This window comes from Spinacia oleracea, chromosome 4 (genome assembly GCF_020520425.1).
Source record: "Spinacia oleracea cultivar Varoflay chromosome 4, BTI_SOV_V1, whole genome shotgun sequence".
Taxonomy (NCBI): Eukaryota; Viridiplantae; Streptophyta; class Magnoliopsida; order Caryophyllales; family Amaranthaceae; genus Spinacia; species Spinacia oleracea.
In genome coordinates, this window is record NC_079490.1 from 184,234,952 (window position 1) to 184,254,078 (window position 19,127).

At 32.2% G+C, this 19,127-nt stretch overlaps 1 protein-coding gene and 1 long non-coding RNA gene across 6 annotated transcripts; one reads left to right on the forward strand and one right to left on the reverse strand.

The window, feature by feature from the left end:
• Positions 1-430: 430 nt before the first annotated feature.
• Positions 431-4,969, forward strand: LOC130459732 (uncharacterized). 5 transcript variants are annotated; one of them, XR_008919320.1, is made up of 6 exons: positions 431-854; positions 1,197-1,628; positions 1,718-1,772; positions 1,866-1,930; positions 2,325-2,725; positions 4,652-4,969. It is a non-coding gene; the product is annotated as an uncharacterized lncRNA (long non-coding RNA). The 5 variants fall into 5 exon arrangements; XR_008919321.1 differs by lacking the exon at positions 1,197-1,628 and having other exon boundaries at positions 1,669-1,772; positions 2,325-2,417; positions 2,546-2,725; XR_008919318.1 differs by having other exon boundaries at positions 1,197-1,772.
• Positions 4,970-11,028: 6,059 nt separating this feature from the next.
• On the reverse strand, positions 11,029-19,053 carry LOC130472251 (pentatricopeptide repeat-containing protein At1g18485-like). The gene is made up of 6 exons (XM_056842774.1): positions 18,754-19,053; positions 13,710-13,804; positions 13,476-13,520; positions 12,664-12,844; positions 12,082-12,182; positions 11,029-11,188 (listed from the first exon to the last, which is right to left on the reverse strand). The coding sequence occupies exons 1-6, from the start codon at positions 19,051-19,053 to the stop codon at positions 11,029-11,031; spliced, it is 882 nt and encodes a 293-aa protein (XP_056698752.1).
• Between the last annotated feature and the right edge of the window lie 74 nt (positions 19,054-19,127).

A 19,127-nucleotide genomic window follows, 5' to 3' on the forward strand; every position in this document is an offset into this window, starting at 1 on the left:
GATCTCAATCATTCGCTAATAATCTCGCATCACATTTTACGGGTTACTAATCCTTACATAATAAACTTTATTAAAGCACAAAACAAGTTATTATTATAAACTAATAAATTTTCATGGATATTGTAGACGCACATCGTCTCTCTATTTTCCGATTGATTGAATCAAATTCATCTATTGTTTTGTACTCCCATATATGTAGTAGTAACAAGTATGGCCTAGGTCTAACACAATAACTTTGTAACACTACTACAAAAATCTCCAAAGAGACCCAAGAAAACAGATCCATTAGTGTGTATAACGGGTCTCTTTAGTTAATAAGACCTCATATTATAAATAAGAGGTCTCTTATGTAATCATGGGCCCACTTACTAAACAATAGAAGATATAAAAGAGACCCGTTAGCGCAAAAAAAGGTCTCTCGTTCACCAAGTGAAAAAGAAGAGACCTGTTATCTGCTATATGAGGTCTGCTCAAACCATAACCCCTATTTCTTTCTCCCTTCCATGTACCAGCGCAAAAAAAAAAACGAATCCTTTAATTTCAGATCTAATTGTATTCCCAGCGCTCATTCATCTCAAACTTCTCACTCCTTTATTCTCAATCAAAACCCCTAATTTATATTATTGCAGATCACCATTTTCAGAAGCTCATCGAAATTCAATAAAAGAACCCTAATTTTTGAAATATGAATCTCAATTTCTCACTTTAATTGATGCAAAAGTTTCCAATTTTTCCATTTAAAAGTGTATCAGCCTTGGAGGTTTCATATGGGGAGTCAATTCGCGGAGCTCAAACAATAGCTAACAGAGCAAGAGATGAATCGCAAGCTAAAAGAAAAGTTCAATAAATTTTCGGTAACGACTCTGTAAAGCTAATTTTCTATCTCTACATTATTATTATTTTTTGTTAATTTGGTGTTTTACTTGTAATTGAATTTTTGAGTATTTGCAAAGATTTTTTTTGTGAGAATACCTTGCGAAGCTTTTGCCTTTAGAAAATTTCTTCCATAATATTAGTATGTTTTCCCCTTTTAGCTTTAAGCTTTTTAAAAGTTTGAATACTCCTCTTTCTCTCCCTCTATGTCCTTCAAAAATATAAGCTAACCCTGGATTTATTAGTGAAATGTTATCACTATTGTATATGTTCTGTAGAACGTGCTAAGATTATCTGAATATATATATGTTTTTTTTTTGTAGCCTCTTGAGTTTCCTGACATATGAAGTTGCAAGGAAACATTTGTCACTGGCCTGTCTTCATTTACTAGCTAGACTGGTTGCCTGCAGAAATTGACTCAATTTTAGGTTTCTTCAAGAGATGTTTTTACTTTTTGTTTCAAAAAATAATATGTACTTCATCATTTGCTCTGTTCCTTATCCTGGTTGCAGGCCAGTTTTGGCCTTGCTTGTAGTTTGCAGAGGCTATCTAAATTGCAATAAGAAAGACTTATCGTTTGCATAGTTATATGTTTTGGTCTTCTTGACCATGAGAGATGAGTTTGAGTAAGGATAAGGAGTACTCGAGGATTTTGCCAAAGTTGATGAACTTGTGTCAATATCAGATGAACATTCGGGGATGTAGTGTGTGGTAGTTTAGCAAATTCTTTATGGCGGAAACACATACATTTTAATGTATTAGCCTCTAAACTCATACTGTTAATTTCAACTTCAGATTGTTCCTGCTGCTAGCCATCGACTTTGCTTGATCTTTTATGATGCAGGTCCTAAGAAAAACTCTCTAAATTTATATCTTCAGATAGTTTTCCATAGCAATAGGTTGGTTCTTCTATTCTCTCCTTGACATTGATTTTAATCAAATAATAACTCTTATATAATTTGTTAATTTGATTGTCTTTTCATGATGATTAGAGTGCTTGGTTCTTGAGCTCGGAAGATGGATATTGGGTTTTTCTATGGCCATTGCAGACTACATAGTAAGCATAAACTTTTGCATGTCATCTCAACTTTGAACATACTTTAAACATGGTAAACTTAGTAACATAATGATCACTACAGGCACTACAAACTCCTATTAGTGTGAGTGCGTGACAGTGCTAATTCCTAGTCAAAATATCCTATATGGCTTGACCTAAATGGAATATATGTTTATAAATCATGTATACCTCTGCTTGGTTTGTCTATCAAGCTGAAATAGCTGAATTGATCAGTTTCAGTAATAATAACACTCACAAGTAGACATTCTCATAGAGTGGCCATAACTTAGAGCCTTAGAGCCCTAGGAATTTGTTTTTTCATGACTTTTTATCAGTATTTTTTTAACCATTGTTTGGAAATTACATTATTCTAGAGTACCTCGCAACTGTGTAGGTTAATGTCACCATTATTAATGGCGTACTTGAATGCTAAAATGCTGTTAGAGAAGGAGCTGCCCTTAACATCAGAAATTGTGTGGTGTGAATGGTAGGACACTTTGATTTGATAGAATAATAAATATTACAAAGGATAATCCCTTTTGTACTACACTAACTAAATGTATTAATGCTTGTCGTGCTACATGTACAATGTGGATTGCTGAGGAGCTTTTACAGCGATAACAAAGGGAATTTTGGTGTCCTGCTCTGCTAGAAATACTGGACCCGACTCTAGCAGCTTGTCAAATGTTGCTCCATGGATAACCACTGTGGGTGTTGGTGAAATCGATCGTGATTCCCCAACCTATGTTATCCTAGGAGATGGCAGGAATTTTACCGGTGCATAACTTTCCAGTGGTAAGCCTGTTTCCAGCAAGTTATTATCCCTTACTAATGAGAATGTGTTTGGATAAACTGTAGCTGAGAATTTTATGATTTGTGATCATCCATTGCTACTCTATAATATGTTTGATGTGTTTTTGAATGCTGGTAGAAATGTTGTCTATTGCCTTGTGGCCTCTTTTGGGATCAATTGCCTGCAAGCCATCAATTTTTTTGTTTCATGTTTGATTTTGCATGCTATAATAAGTTTCTTTCATGAGTACTTTATTTGTTCAGTAATTCTTACGAGGTGTTGCATTTCTGCACATTTCTGAAATTATACTTTTCTATTCTTGTTCATTTGCTATGGTCTGAATTGATTATGATTTTCCCTCTTGATGATACTGCGTCAGTGCTCTAATAATGCATGGTTCACTCGGGTCTATAATAACCAATCTTTAATCCATTGTTGACCGCTGATGTTCGGGGCATTTCTTGCTTGCCGAATTTCAGTTGGTTGGTGTTGTTGGATGTACTGGTAACAAACTGTCAGATTTTTTCTGTAATATCCCTGTTTTCTTCGTTGCATTGTTGGGTTTAGGCGTATTGTTTGTGATATACTGTGGTGTACATGGGTTCTAAATACTAAGTCACTACTCCTGGTGGTGATTGCTAAATGATGTCTTCTATAGTGTTGGTTTTGTATTATCTCCTGCTGTTTTTTTTGGAGTTTTCTTGGTGCCTTAATACTCAGTAATTCAGAAGGAGTGTAGTCTAGGAATGAGATATTAGTTGATTGCGCGACTCCTTGATTAGCTAGCCAATCCGCCGTGCGTTTTCCTTCCCTGTAAACATGAGTGAATTTGATAGTCCAGTGTGTATCATTGATTAAAGCAAGGCACCTGTTAATTAGATGCGTGAACTCCCCTCTGTCAACCATATTTGATTGCAGCGTTTGAACGCAAGATAAGTTATCAACTTGGACTAGTAGCTTAGTGATACCCAACCTACTTGCTAATTCCAAACGTCATATTAGAGCCTTTCATTCTGCCTTAATAGCATTACAGTGGACAAGGTTCACACTTAGTGCAGAAACAAAGTTCCCCCCCTGCATCTCGAATAATCGCCCCTCCACCTGTCGGGCCTGGAGAGCCTTTGGCCGCACCGTTAGTGCTGAGAATATGCCACCCTGCTGTTGGGTGGGTCCAACGAACATGAATCTCTTCCTTTGTTTTGTGGTGGTTGCCCTCCCTTTCCTGACTTTCTATGCTGGCAACTTCCTGGCGAATATATTTTGCATATTTCCGTGATGTTGGTCGCTCCAATTCTGTTTCTTTGATTGTTTGTTGTCCTGAAATTGACATCCTATAATTAATATTATTGGATTAGCTATAAATTAAGTCAAAGCAAAGTGATCTCATAGTCAAGCTTTGAAAATTAGATAATAGTTCAACTGCATTTTAACATTGGAAAGAATTTGATATCATGTTTTTTTTCTTCTTCTGCTAAATACCGGTAATATTATCGTAGTAGTTGAGGAGTTGAACTATGTACAACCTATTCCACCTAAATCCATCTGACTAACCATTGATTCTGTACATGTTTGATCCCATGAGATCAAAACATGGGTTGTCGCTTGTTTCCTCTTAGAATGCTGCTCGTCTCATTGTAACAAACCATAATGAATGCTCCAATCTCTGCTGGGATTTCATTCGCTCTTACTTTCTATACTGGCTACTTGCTGTTTTGTTTTTGGAGTTTTCAACCTGCCTTAATGCTGATGCCCTTTAGTTTAGGCAACCAAATAAATTACCCTTAATATATTGCTGGTTGTATTCGAAGTTTCATTCAGATGTTTATGTCTTTCTCATCATTCATGTTATCGTTAATCGGTAAATGAGTCGATTTTTTTAAATTATTCTTTGTTTAACTACTAATTAATAATTATGCTACTTATTACAGTTTTCTGAAGAAAGTTATTCATCGGAAAATGTGGATGAGGTTAGACACATGTGGGTCGAGTATTTTCTCAAGCAAAAAGCGGACCAAGAAAACAAAGTTGATGGTATGGAAATAACTCCATGAGTTTTGGTTTCAATTGTTGGTAAATTGGTGTGAATGATTATATTTTGGAATTGATTTTTGTTTTACGGTTTTGGGAATCGCGATGTAAAGTTTGACGCTTATGCAAATCACAGTTTATGTAAAGCTTGCGTTTTGAGCATTACTTGTTGGAAATATTTTTTTTGGTAATATATGGATTATGGAGTTGTTCTCGAATTATTACAAATTATTTATTGTAGCAGGTGTGGTTTTGTGCGTTTGATGCCGGCTGGCCGGTATTTATAGAGGTGTAAACGAAGGTGTAATGTGTATATTAATGCGGTGCATGCTGGCCGGTATTTTAGAGGTGTAAACGCAGGTTCAATATGCATATTAATTAGTTCTGAATATATCGCTGATCGACCAGTGCTATTATCGTTTTTTTTTTGTTTTTTTTTTAAAAAAAAAAGGTTGCAAAGAGATCCGTCAGGTGCAATAAAGGCTCTCTAGTTATAATAATAAAAAATTCAAAGAGACCCCATGTCTAAGATATTAGGTCTTAGTTTGTAAAAAAAATAATAATAAAAATAACAAAGAGACCCCCTATCTATATATGAGGTCTTAACTGCTTTAATAAACAAAAATAAAAATATTCAAAGAGACCTCCTATCCTACTTATGGGGTCTAAACAATTTAAAAAACAGATCTCCCATCTCTAAAAAGGGGTCTTTTTCCCTTCTAAATGATTTTCACCAGCTTTTACATAAGAGACCCTCTTTCTTACGTGGGGGGTCTCTAGATTTTAACAAATAGACCCCCTCTCGATGAGGGGGTCTCTTTATCAAAGAGACCTGTGAGATAGAGACCCCTTGAGAGGAGATCTCTTAAGCCATTTTGGAAGGGTCTCTTTGCCCTTTTTTGTAGTAGTGTAAGTTAGTTCTTTCTACGTAATATTATGTATGTATTACCTCCATTCCTGAATGTTTTTTACATTTTGGAATACGTGTAAAGTATGAAAATTTTAACCGTAAATTCTCACTATTACATACATCAAAATGTTATCATGTAAGATCTTGTTAGATCGACTCAGTATGTATTTTCGGAATATCATTTTTTTTAAAATATTTTTTTCACATACGAAATTAGATATATTATTGGTTAAATATTACATTGGAGTCCGTGCAAATAGTAAGGGCGAAGAACTTTAAGAAACGGAGAAATTATGAATTAAACCCTATGGAAAAGTGGCCACGGGCTACATATTAGATGCACACTCTCACATTTTTTCCTTACATTTGAAGAGAAAATGTGAGAGATATCACTTACAGACATAAAAATACTCTTTGGTACACCATGCATCCGGATACAACTAATAATTTTAGGTGGCTAAGGATGTGTTGTACAATGTTTGTTGAAGGAGTTCCGACATCAGTGGATCTATGAGGAAGTACAAGCGCATATCAGATATGTATGGGCAAATACATATCAGAACAAAAGACAAAATAGGAAAAATGACAAAAAAGAAATTAAATGGTACTTTTTAAAACAAAAATGATACTTTTTTTTTTTTACAGAATGATACTTTTTTTTTTTTACAGAATGATACTTCTTTTTTTGTCTTTTAGCTATTTGTCTTTTAGTTGATATGTGTGTTTCCACACATATCTGATATGCGAAAAAACAACCTCGTGGATCTATACCCCAAAGACTTGAAGTTGCGTTCTTATAGATCATCAAGATATATAAATGTTAAATGAAGTGACGAAACTACCATTGATAATTCCAGTTAAGTTTCGACACTTCAATACATGACAAATTTAGCAAATAATTAATTAAAACTGCATTGTAATACAATAAGTTATTGTAACCCTAACTCAATATATCATGCTTCGTACAAAACTTAACCATATTACAGCTCTATAGTTATTTGACAAAAAAAAAAAAAAAAAAAAAAAAAAAAAAAAAAAAAACCGAGGCAGGGCCATGTGATGACAAGCTGCTTATGTTTAAAGTCTTATTAATTTAAGTGGGCATAGATTATTATTCGATTACAAGAAATAATTTCAAACTCCTAAACATTACATTATTCTATAATTAATAAAAGGAACATCGGGGTCAGTCATATAAGTAGGTCCTGAAATCACATGACCATTAGAATTGTTCTGTTTTGCCTGACTAATCAGTTAACATCATATATACATGATATACATTAAGGTTCTATGATTACCATTTTCCTATTTTTAACATGTTATGTGTTGCTTAGGTCAACAACAATCATGACCCAATAATACCAAGTCAAGCCCTTGCTAATATCCCACTTTAAGTCCTTTTTTTGGACACGAAAGGCTCACTTCTATCCTCAATCTCACCATAATTTTATTCATGTTATTCAAATTTTCAACACACCTAGTAGCTATTAATTCCTTCGTTTATACATAAATTCAGGTAAAAGATTGTCTTAAAGTTTATTAATAGTCATACCACATACCATGTCTTCTAACTCTTATCAAACTCTTATCAAACTAAAATACTACTCCGTATGAATTACTGCGTATAAGATATGGTATGAACGTGAATTAATTAAGTATTAGATGGTCTAAAGGAGACTAGTTGCTTCGTATACTATGGAAAATACCAATGTTTAGAAGTAAAGAATAATAAGAGTGTTGTTAATTAGAAGTAAAGAGGATCAAAAGAATGATGCTAGAACATTAGACCATCCTCAATAGAGAGCATAAGAATGGGCTGAAAAGGAATAAGGGTGTGTTCTCTTCAACTTATAGAACCTGAACTTATCTGAACTTATCTGCACTTATAGGACCATATTTAACTTATAAGACCTTATAGGACCATATTTAACTTATAAGAACTTATTGGACCTTAAAGCAGCAACGCAAAGAGGAAAGTGAGCTATAGGACCTTATAAGACCTTATAGACCGTATAGGACTTTATAGGACCTTATAAGACCTTATAGGAACTTTTAACACCTTATAAGACCTTATTTACAGGTTATTAGATTATTACTAAATTTTAACCATTAAAATAATGATAATAGTTGATTGTAAATATTAATAAAATATAAATTAATAAAGCAATTATTATTTAGTTCTTATATTAATAATTATGTTTTTTATGTTATTTAATAATATAAATTATTAATCTGTAATAATTATCCAAAATTTATAAAATCCAAGTACGAATTCGACCAATTTGTAAAAAAAATATTTGTAACTAACTATTTAATATAACATCCTTACACTCTGTAATGTAAATTTATCAGGGGAAAAAAGAACACTTTGATACTCCGTACGATAATTTCACTCGATGCTTTGATGTAAAGAAGTAATATTATGATTATTTGCGTCTCAAAAAAAAACGTCCATTGATTTGTGAAGTACACATAATTTTAAAAGTGTTTATTAAGTTTTTCCCTTATAATTATATTGATAGTAATTAATAATAACATATGAAAACATATTTACGTACCATTGATAATTCTTATCGTCAATTAGTAACCACAAATTATTTTAATATAATAATATAAATATGATTTATTGAATATAACAACACAAATAATCATGCACGGTTTATTTAAGATCTTACTGGAACTTATACGACCTTATTGGAACTTATAAGTACTCATAAGACCTTATAGGACTTTATTGGAATTTATATTACCTTATTGGAACTTATAGGACCTTGTATATACAACTTATAGAAACTTATACTTCCTCCGATTTTTAATTCTCGCAACGTTTTTGATTTCTACACTATTCACATATTATACTTTGATCATTGTTGGTGATTTATACGTAAGGTAAAATATAATCATGTGGGATCTTGTTAGATTCGTCTTAATATGTATTTTCAAAATATTAACTTTTTATAATTTTTGCTTAAAGAGAATTAAATTTATTAATGATCAAAGTTGTGCATTGGCATGCGTGAACGTGACAACCGTTGCGAGTAAAAATGAACGGAGGAAGTATGAACTTATAGGACTTCAAAATAAGGTCCTATAAGTTAAAGAGAACAAGACCTAAGACTGTCATTTTTATAACTTATCTTAGAAGGTTTTTCTTTTTCCCACAAAGGAAAATAGTTTCAAGTGAATATCTCAAAAATAAAACATTTAGATATTATGACTCACTATCTATCTATCTATCTATCTATACTATATATTAAGGGGTTGTTTGGTTGACAATTAAAAATGAGGGAAGTGGAAATTCATGGGAATTTATAGATGGTGTAGTTGTTTGGTTGACATAAAACAGTAAAAATGGAGGAAGTTGGAATTCCTACAAAACATGGGAAGTTAATTACCTAGCTCACCCTTGGTCAATCAAAATTCAGGGGAAATTCTAATTCTCATGTTGTCAACCAAACACATTAAGGAAATTCCCATGAATTTAACAAGGGAAGTAATTTCCCTTGAATTATAACTTCCTATAGGAATTAAATTCCCCAAAAGGTCTTACGCGCACAAGATGTACAATAAACTTATTGTACACCAAGATAACTTTTATGCAGTTTTTTGTAGCTTTAACATATTTTTCTATAAATTTTATATTATAAAATTAAAAAGTTGATAAATTTTATATTATAAAATTAAAAAGTTAATAATTTTTATTCAAATGAAAAAATTTATCATTAAAAAATAGATAACTTTTACATATATAAATGTAACTTTTGAGCATTTTGAGTCAACTTTTACTCCGGTGTACCATATTTATTGTACACCCATTATAAATAAGAATTTGTGTAAATTCCCATGTCAACCAAACAAGCCCTAAAAGGCGTTTTCAAAGAAGTTTATGTGACATGTGGCGCGCTCTGCTTGTGATTATTTCATTTCACGTAATCTTAATATATTTAAAAATGTAGCATGTATAAGACTCGAACCCGCGACCTCATGTTTAAACACTGAAGTGTTTACCATCGAGCTATAACACATTGCATGGTAAATTAGTGTATTATTTAATTAGATAGTGGAGTTGATAAATTACTGAAAATGACAAGTGTATTTCTTAAATAAATACGGCCGAAAAAGGCAAGTGTATCCCTTAAATAAATACGAAGTGAGTAATAAGAATACTTATGAATCATATTGAGCCTCAATTTAATTGAGCCTCAATTTAATTAGTTAATTAAATTAAGGGTCGTGATAATGATGGTCCAATAACTTCTTCATAAGACGCACTCCAAATATTTAGAAAATGAGAGTTGTCGAGTTAATGGTTCGTTAGGAAGCAATAAACAAACAAGTTGCTTTAATCGACGGATGTGACTTCAGATTCTTGGAGTGACATAATATTGGCACAATCTAAGTTTTAAGGCCATGATGATATGGTCTATATAGAGTTGATTGGTTACATGGAAAAAGACATGGGGAGATAAAAGGTGGCATTCTCATTTGTTTTTTTAGAGAAGTCTGGGTCATCGGACATGGGATCGACGTTACGTAACGAGGTTGTTTTTTCGGATATCAGATATGTGTGGCAACACACATATCAGCTAAAAGACAAATAGCTAAAAGACAAAAAAGGAAGTGCCATTTGTGTTAAAAAAGTATCATTCTGTAAAAAAAAGTACCATTCAGTTAAAAAAAAGTATCATTTTTGTTTAAAAAAGTACCATTTAATTTCTTTTTTGTCATTTTTCTTATTTTGTCTTTTGCTATGATATGCATTTGCCCACACATATCTGATATCCGAAAATACTTCTTCGTTACGTAACTCCTCTAAAAATGTCATATTTTGCAACCCGTCACGCGTCAGATAAAGGACATGGAAAAAAAAAATCAAAAATCCTTTTACCATAAAAGAACTTTGATTTATAAGGTATGGACTATGGAGTATGCCATAAATGTGTCTCTTGTAATTTTCAATATTTCAGTGAATTAACTTGATCTTGATTTTATTGTTGTAGTGAAAGATACGAGCCATGAGAAAGGATAGCATTCGAAACTTGAATGTCGTAAACAGGATTGCAGGAAGAAGCTAGTCTGGGGAAAGAATAGTGGAATTGAAGCTAGAATATTCGTATAGGTGTATTACTTGTAGTATTGTATACTAGTCTTATATGCACGCGATGCGTGCGAGATAATATTAGAACTTTAAATTCTTTTATTACAACTAATGATCAAAAATAATATGCCACAAAATTTGTTCACAAAGTTCATCTAAAGAAAAATTATACATAATCCCTATTTAAATAGCAACTCACAAAAGAAAATTATACATCATCCCTATTTAAATAGCAACCGACAAAAGTGATATCATTAGGTTTCTGTTTGCTAATTGCATATAAATATATCGAGAGCCTCACTCGTGTACCCAATTTGAGCATAAGAAGATATCATTGCAGTCCGAGCAATAAGACCCTTTGGATAAAGGTGGTCAAATAGTAGCCGAGATGGGTCCGCTTCACCAAACTTTGCATACATTTGCAAAGAGCTGTCCCAACAGAAACAGATACTGCGTTAACATCCACATTTCCACAACATACAACAGTAATACTTATAGTTCAATTTGCTTTCCCTAAAAAAAAACATTTCAGTTTGCTAAACTGTTACCTGTGCAAGAATAAGCCCCGAGTCTCGAACAGGTTAGGACTGAGGTCACAGGAAATGCATCATACGTACATGATTTACCACTTTGAGGCGAGTGACCACAATCATTTGATAATAATTGTGTCCTTTCTCACTTACTAATAAGCGTGCTGAGTCTTGAACTGTTATTCGGATTTTAAGTTGAGAAGCTCACTAATGGTATCAGTTAGCAGTCATAACAGACCTGCTGCAAGGCGGACATTGAAAGAAACATGTCCTGCAGTTTATCACAAATTCACATTAGCTTATTCTTCATCTATGGGAATGAAATCAGGAGGGAGATTAGACAACTAATGTAAAATCTGATTTAAAAGATCCAGACGATCCCCAAGACATCAGAACATCAAACACATTCACGTAGAATTCACGAAGGGAAATTGATGGGTCGACCTAAGAATCCTAATCACATTCTCATCACTAACCAAAACTTGCCTCTGAGTTTGAATTATAAGATTCAAGCAAATGCATAAGAATGCAGGACACGCCGATATAACGCTAGATATATCAAACCCAGAAAGTCTTATGCCCTAAAGAAGCTCAATTTGGGTTTTAGGGTTTTATCGACATTCGACAATAGAAGTTTGCATTCAATTTGGATGACCCTTCTAATATGGGATTCATCAAGTCCAATTAAGCTTCTGACTTCATTATCACATTAAAATAGAGAAAACAAAAACCGAGAAATTAAAATTGAAGCACAAAAGTATGAATTTACAGGGCGGAGTAAAAGAAGAATACCACTTCACCAAGCAGAAAAGCTCTTTATCTGAACGGTCGAATAAAACACCTGAAACATCAAAATTGAGAGAAAGAGTCTTCTCTGAGTTTACACATTGATTCTGCATCATTCAAGCACGGAAAAAGCTTATATATCTTGAAATGAAGAACGAAATTCACATAAGAACAAAATAGCGCCGAGCCATCTAATGAGTGATGCACATTTAAGAGTGTATCTCAGGGGTATTTTTAGGCAGTTTGGAGAAGACAGGGGTGTACTTCTCATCCAACAGTACAAATTTCCTTAATTTGGCAGGATTCTGAAACCTTGCAATATTTGTTGTCACAATAAAACGGAACTGGATTTGGACTTAGCACGGACTTTGTTGTAATCAAAAGCTTTGGGCTACCAATCAAGGAAAGAAACAACAACCAACAAAGAAGGGTGCACAGACCGCACCTAACAAAAACAAAACAATGTAGGAAAAACAAAACAACCTAGCAACAGTAATGCTAAGACAGCAGTAGATCACAACAGCTGCTGCTGGGAAAAACAGAAGAAAAACAACACTTATTTCTATAGAAGAAAAATGGAACACTTACAACGCGGAGTTCCTCATTCAGAATAGAGACAGGATTGGAACCGGGTTGACTCAGAAAATACTCAACATCAAGTTTCCGATAGTTCCAGGCAGTGTAGAATTCTGGATTATAATTCTGGAGTTCCAGGCAGTGTAGTTTCTCAAGCAGCTTTGCGCTGATTTCTACAGCTTCTTTGTCGTAACTGAAACCCAGATTTAAAAAAGATATATACATTAGATATCATAATTGCGTGTGTCAAAGAGAGGGAGACACACACAGAGAAAGAAAAGTACTTTAGATTGTAATGATAGTTGATAAACTGGGATTGAAGAGTGCGTAACTGAGCATAATAAACCCCCCACAAAACAAACAGAATAATAGTTTACAAAGTCAAATGGAGCTATCTGCTTCATCAGAAGCTCAGACCAATCAAATTAGCACATCAAAAATGATAAATAAAAAACACTGAACCATTTAATTCAACAAAATCACCTCAAAAAATATATAATATCCCAAACTAATTAAGTTTCCTTAACCTCAAATCAACACAAATAAAGGATCAAACTATCCTTCGTTCACAGAATTCACAATTTAGCAAACTTATATGAGCAACTTAGTAATATATAACATGTGTTTAAATATTAGGATAACATGCTATCAAGTTGCTCAATTTTGAATTATTTCTCAAATTGCTCAATTATAACTACAGTGAAAATTCAGCAATTTATTTCACCATGTTATATACTACCATCATTTCATCCTAAATAATTCCATCCTAATTTAACGCACAATTTTAAACCAAAATGCAAGATGGGGCAAGTGGATTGACATACAATTTGATTTCGTCAATTGCTCTCCTTCTACGTGCTTGTCTTATACTGGACAATGAAACCAAATTGCTCAATTTAATTCAGAAAATGTAGCCGAAAAATTAACGAAATTGGAGCAATTACAGCTATTGAAATTGTTAATATTGAAATTAACGAACGGTTACCTGAATAGAAGGAGAGACAAAAATTAGATCTCGAAGAAGAGAGGGAGCAAGACGAAGCAACAATCAAAATGACGACTTTTGCAGAATATCGACTGCATCATCAAACCCATAAAATGGGGTAAATGGAGATCTTTCCCCTTCCCATTTTCTATTTATCAATTTTTCAACCTATATGAATGGAAAATCAACAAACAACAATCAACAAACAACAACAATTAATTGAAAGATCTAATTAAGAAAGTTATTCAAAGTGAAAAAAGATCTCGGCTGCTCACCATTTCCGGCAGAGATTGATTGGAGACGATGGAAGGCCGACGGTGGGAAGCTATTGATGATGGGGCGATTGGGCGAGGAACGACGACGAGGAAGTGAAACCTAGGAACTCTAACCCTAGAATTCTAGAAACGAAAGCGAGAGGAGAGACAAAAGTGAGAGAGGAGAGACAAAAGTGAGGGGCTCAGCAAGCAAGCACCCGAAAATAACGAAAGGGGGTATGTTGGTCATTTCGCTTGGGGACACGAAAAGTTAATTTACTATAAAGCCCTCAGGAGCTGGCTTATATAATAGAGATTTATCTTAAATTACTCGTTGATATAGATGGAACACATTTATTGAGTAGTAGAAAACAATAATAAAAATGAATTATTTAGTACCATTAATATTGGATACTATTAATGGTAATCATTCTACAAAACTCTAGAGATTTGTGTTTACGTGTTGTGATTTGCCGTGCCAATTATTTTATGAGGTATATAATGCTATACATTGTAATTTTAATTACGGAGTACTAATTAAGAATTTGTAAAGAAAATCAAGGTTGATTTCTATAGCAATGGTACTAAATTCTCCTTAAGTTGTCTTTTATACTGTATTATCAATTTACCGTAGATATTACAATGTTACTTTTCTTGTCAAATCACACCTAAATTTATTCTTATTTCCACCATTTATCATCGATTAATAAATCTATCGCGTGTGAACCTTTACAATAGCTTTTGAATTCTTGAAGAGGCAATATTATTTTGTATTTATTTAGCATAAGTAAACATGCATGAATGTAACAAAGAAATAGTTTTATGTATAGTAGAAACTAAGAGTTGAGTAGCAGACATCCTCCTCCTTGTTGGCAACATACTCAAATGCAATGTATCTAACCATCTTCTAATCATTATATCCGTTAGTTATACAATCAATTTCTATACTTTTATTTCGGAACTCATTATTATATTTATTTTTAAATTAACACAAGACTATTATTTTCAATCAAGTCCTTGGGTCACGTCGTCACATGCTATAGCTTTTGTTAAATTGCTATTGTTCTTTGGAATTGTCTAATCTAATCATTAAACTCAGATCCTAATTACTAAATTATTTATAATTCAGTCATTTTATGAAGAATTTGTATCATTATTCAAGTTTTTAATTAACGATATAAACACCTTTAGAAGCGATTAGTTATTCAAAAATATCTTATACTACCTCCATTTCAAAAAATCTTTACACTTACTATGCACGGACTCCGGTGCAATGTTTGACCGTTAATAAATTCAGTTCTGCATGGCAAAAATTTATAAAAAGTTAGATATTTATAAAATACATTTGAGACAAATCTAACAAGATATCTCATGATAATATTTGATAAATATACTAGTGAAAATTTATGGTCAAAGTTTAATTGTTGAACATATTTTTCAAAACGTAAAGAACTTAATAAACGGAGGTAGTACGAAGTATGTAAGAGGGAATCTACCAATTAGTAAATTGCCAGACCACATGTCAGGTCTCTCCTTCTACCTAATTGGATCTATTGAATATGATACGTCTAACAGTTAAATAAAATTTGGACTATTTGATAGGAGACTAGCCGAAGATCATTGATGTTTTCTATCAATGTTTCCAATTGAGAGATAATTTACAGTATACTCTCTATGTTCCTGAATACTTGCAACATGTTGACCCGCACACTTTTCAAATCGCTAGTTTGACCGTAATTATATGCAATTACATATTACCAAAACTTAAAAAATGATATTTGAAAAATATACATTAATAAGCCTAATCCAACAACATATTACACAATAACATTTGCTTTTAATTTTGGTCAAATTAATGTATAAATAGTACAACAGTCAAAATGTTATAAGTATTATGTGGAAGGAGTATGAAATGGGATAATTTATGTTATCAACATGATAAGAAACAAAGGGAGTAATACAACGATAATTTTGAAATTAGCGGGGTTGGTTAAGGGATCATTTATTTAGTTATTAGAATTTGTATATTGTCAAGTAATATAAACTTATACCAATTGCTTGTTCAGTGGTGATTGAGACTGAATTTGGTAGGGAGAACTCGTGTTCGATCCCCCACAACAACAATTGGGAGGGGACTGGAACCTAACCACCCAAAACTCATCCCGAATCCGGATTAACTCTAAGGGTGAACCGGATGCTAACACAAAAAAATATAGTAATATAGACTTATTATAGTCCTAATTACCATCAAGTCATCAACTAATAATATGTCCTCTTTGTAAAAGAAACAAAAAAACATTAAGAATATTTCTTGTTGACGTTACATGTAACTGAATTAGTAGCACAAATTATTGCAAAATTAACAATGTAGGTAGAGTTATGTTAGACTAGTGTTTTAATTTATTAAACCAACTAAAAATACAGTTGGCGATGGTTTAAGTTTGTCGGGTGCAAACTACCAATAACTCAATTAGGGTTTACAACAAATTAATGATTATTAGGAGAGGAGGCCAATAGGCCCAATATGCCATAATAAGACAATCTTCTATATATATCAAAAAAAGAGGAAATCAATGTGGTGATGACAAATGTCAGTTATTGATTCGCCTCTCTTTTAATATAAATAATTAAAATTGTTCTTTTTTAACTATTCTATTAAATTATTTCAAAAAAAAAAAAAACTATTCTATTAAATAAAAATCTATTATGGACTACATAATATTAGATTTTCTAAATGAAAGGAAACTATACATATAAAGATTAATTAAATATACTATTGACTTTACTCACATATAACATGGATATCTTTACATTTTACCGAGTATATAATTATTTTTCTAATATATTGTATTCAATATGTACATTATTGGATCTTCAATTTATATCTGATATCTATATGTTATACTAAAAGAGAAAAAACCAATTTGGTGATGACAAATTAATGTCACACATTGATTCACATCTCTTTCAATACAAATAATTAATTTTTTTTTCTTCTAACTATCTCTATTAAATAAAAATCTTTTATGGACTACATAATATTAGATTTTCTAAATGAAAGAAAACTATGCATATACAAATTAACTAAATATACTATTAGTATTATTTATAAATAACATTAACATAGATATCCTTATACTTTACAGGTCGAATACTACCTCTGTTCCATAATGTTCCTCGTGTTTACTATTCATATGGTCAAATTTTAAAAAATTGACCGTGATTAATATTATAATTAAGATTAAAAATATTAACTCGTGAGATATCATTGGATTCGTTTCAATATAAATTTTCTAAATATTATTTTTTTAATTTTTTTTACTAAGGCTAAATTAAAACTATTAGTAGTCAAATTAATGCATTGGAGACCGTGCATAATGGAAAAGTGAAGAACATTATGGAATGGAGGGAGTATATAACTATTTTTCTGTTGTATTTATTCTATATATAGTTTTACTTGTACATTTGTAGGTATTATGGATTTAGATATTGATGAATTTTTATCGGACTCATATGAGGAGGATTTTTCAACAATGTATAAGAATCTATATTAACTTCCAAAGTAATGGATTTCTTAAAAAGAAACCCCGTCCACAAAGGATTTTAAAGTGCCGTGACCAGCTGTCATCATTTGTCATTAGTAGTTGCTCGTCGGGTTAGTCATAGTTTTCTACGTCAGCTTTAATAAGACAACCTGCCAAGAAGTCTGAGACCGCAGAGCCCTTGATGGATTTTTGAGGATACTTCAAGTCAAATTCGGCTAGCATAACCAAACATCTAGACAGTCGACCATTGAGAGCTGGTTTCTCAAATAGGAATTTGAGAGGATCTGCTTTACATATCACATGCACTCTATGGGAGAGCATGACAAATGTCACTCTATATAATATACTAAAAGAGAGAAAATCAATGTGGCCATGACAAATTTCACTCATTGATATGCCTCTCTCTTTTAATATAAATAATTAAAATTATTCTTTATTAACTATCTCTATTAAATAATAGTCTATTATGGACTACATAATATTGGATTTTCTAAATGAAAGAAAACTATACATATACAGACTAACTAAATATACTATTGACTTTACTTACATATAACATGGATATCTTTACATTTTACAAAGTATATGATAATTTTTCTAACATATTTTAGTCAATCTATATGTACGTACATTATTGGATTTTCAATCTATATCCAATATCTATATATTATACTAAAATAGAAAAAATCAATTTGGTGATGACAAATTAATGTCACTCATTGATTCACATCTCTTTTAATATAAATAATTAAAATAATTTTTTTTCTAATTATCTCTATTAAATAAAAATCTTATCTAACCTACATAATATTAGATTTTCTAAATGAAAAGAAACTATGCATATACGGATTAACTAACTATACTATTGATTTTATTTTTATATAACATCAACCCGGATATCTTTATATTTTACAGATTATATACTCCCTCCGTATTTATTTAAGGGATACACTTGACCGGACACGGGTATTAAGAAGAAGACTTGAATGAAATAAAGTAATAAAACAAGTGGGGGTTGGGGTATATATTTTAATAAGTAAAACAAGTGGGGATCATGTCATTTTAGAGGGGTACGTGGGGGTGTAGTTCTGAAATTATTTGTTTAATAGGGTGGTGGGACATAGGATATATTAGATAGATTATTTAATTAATTAGATGGTGGGATTGATAAGTTACTTAAAATGACAAGTGTATCTCTTAAAATGATAAGTTCCTTCTACTCATTTAATTTTCACCGATAATTCCATGGATTTTCTTGATGTGTAAAATTTGTTGAAATCATCAAGTTCCACACGACACGGTCCTTTTCAGGCATTACCTTGAACATCAAACTCGCATTCTTTAAGCTACCTAGTTTGGAGTACATAGTCAACAATGCAGTTCTTACAACTAAATTTGGAATAAGGCCGCTAATAACAATTATACCATGAACCAACACCCCTAATGTCAAGGATTTCACTTTTGTGCTAGCTCTCAAAAGATTTATCAAAGAGACCAAATTTTGCCAAATATTCTCCTCCATCATTTTCTTAAACATCCCAAAACAATTCCTAGGGTTCCTATTATGTAAACTCTCAATTATCAGAGAATTCCAGTTATCCAATTCTCTGTTAGGCATTGTATATATCAAACAGTTTACGTGCATTTTCAAACTCACTAAATTCACAATAAAACACAGCTAAACCCTCTTTC

Bases quoted from the DNA above. Each gene is read 5' to 3' on its own strand.
- LOC130472251 (XM_056842774.1), bottom strand. From the start codon at position 19,053: ATGCCTAACAGAGAATTGGATAACTGGAATTCTCTGATAATTGAGAGT. The intron at 12,845-13,475 runs GTATGTCAATCC...TCTGGGTTTCAG, and splicing joins GCAATTGACGAAATCAAATT to TTACGACAAAGAAGCTGTAG. The intron at 12,183-12,663 runs GTAAGTGTTCCA...TGAATGATGCAG, and splicing joins TGAATGAGGAACTCCGCGTT to AATCAATGTGTAAACTCAGA.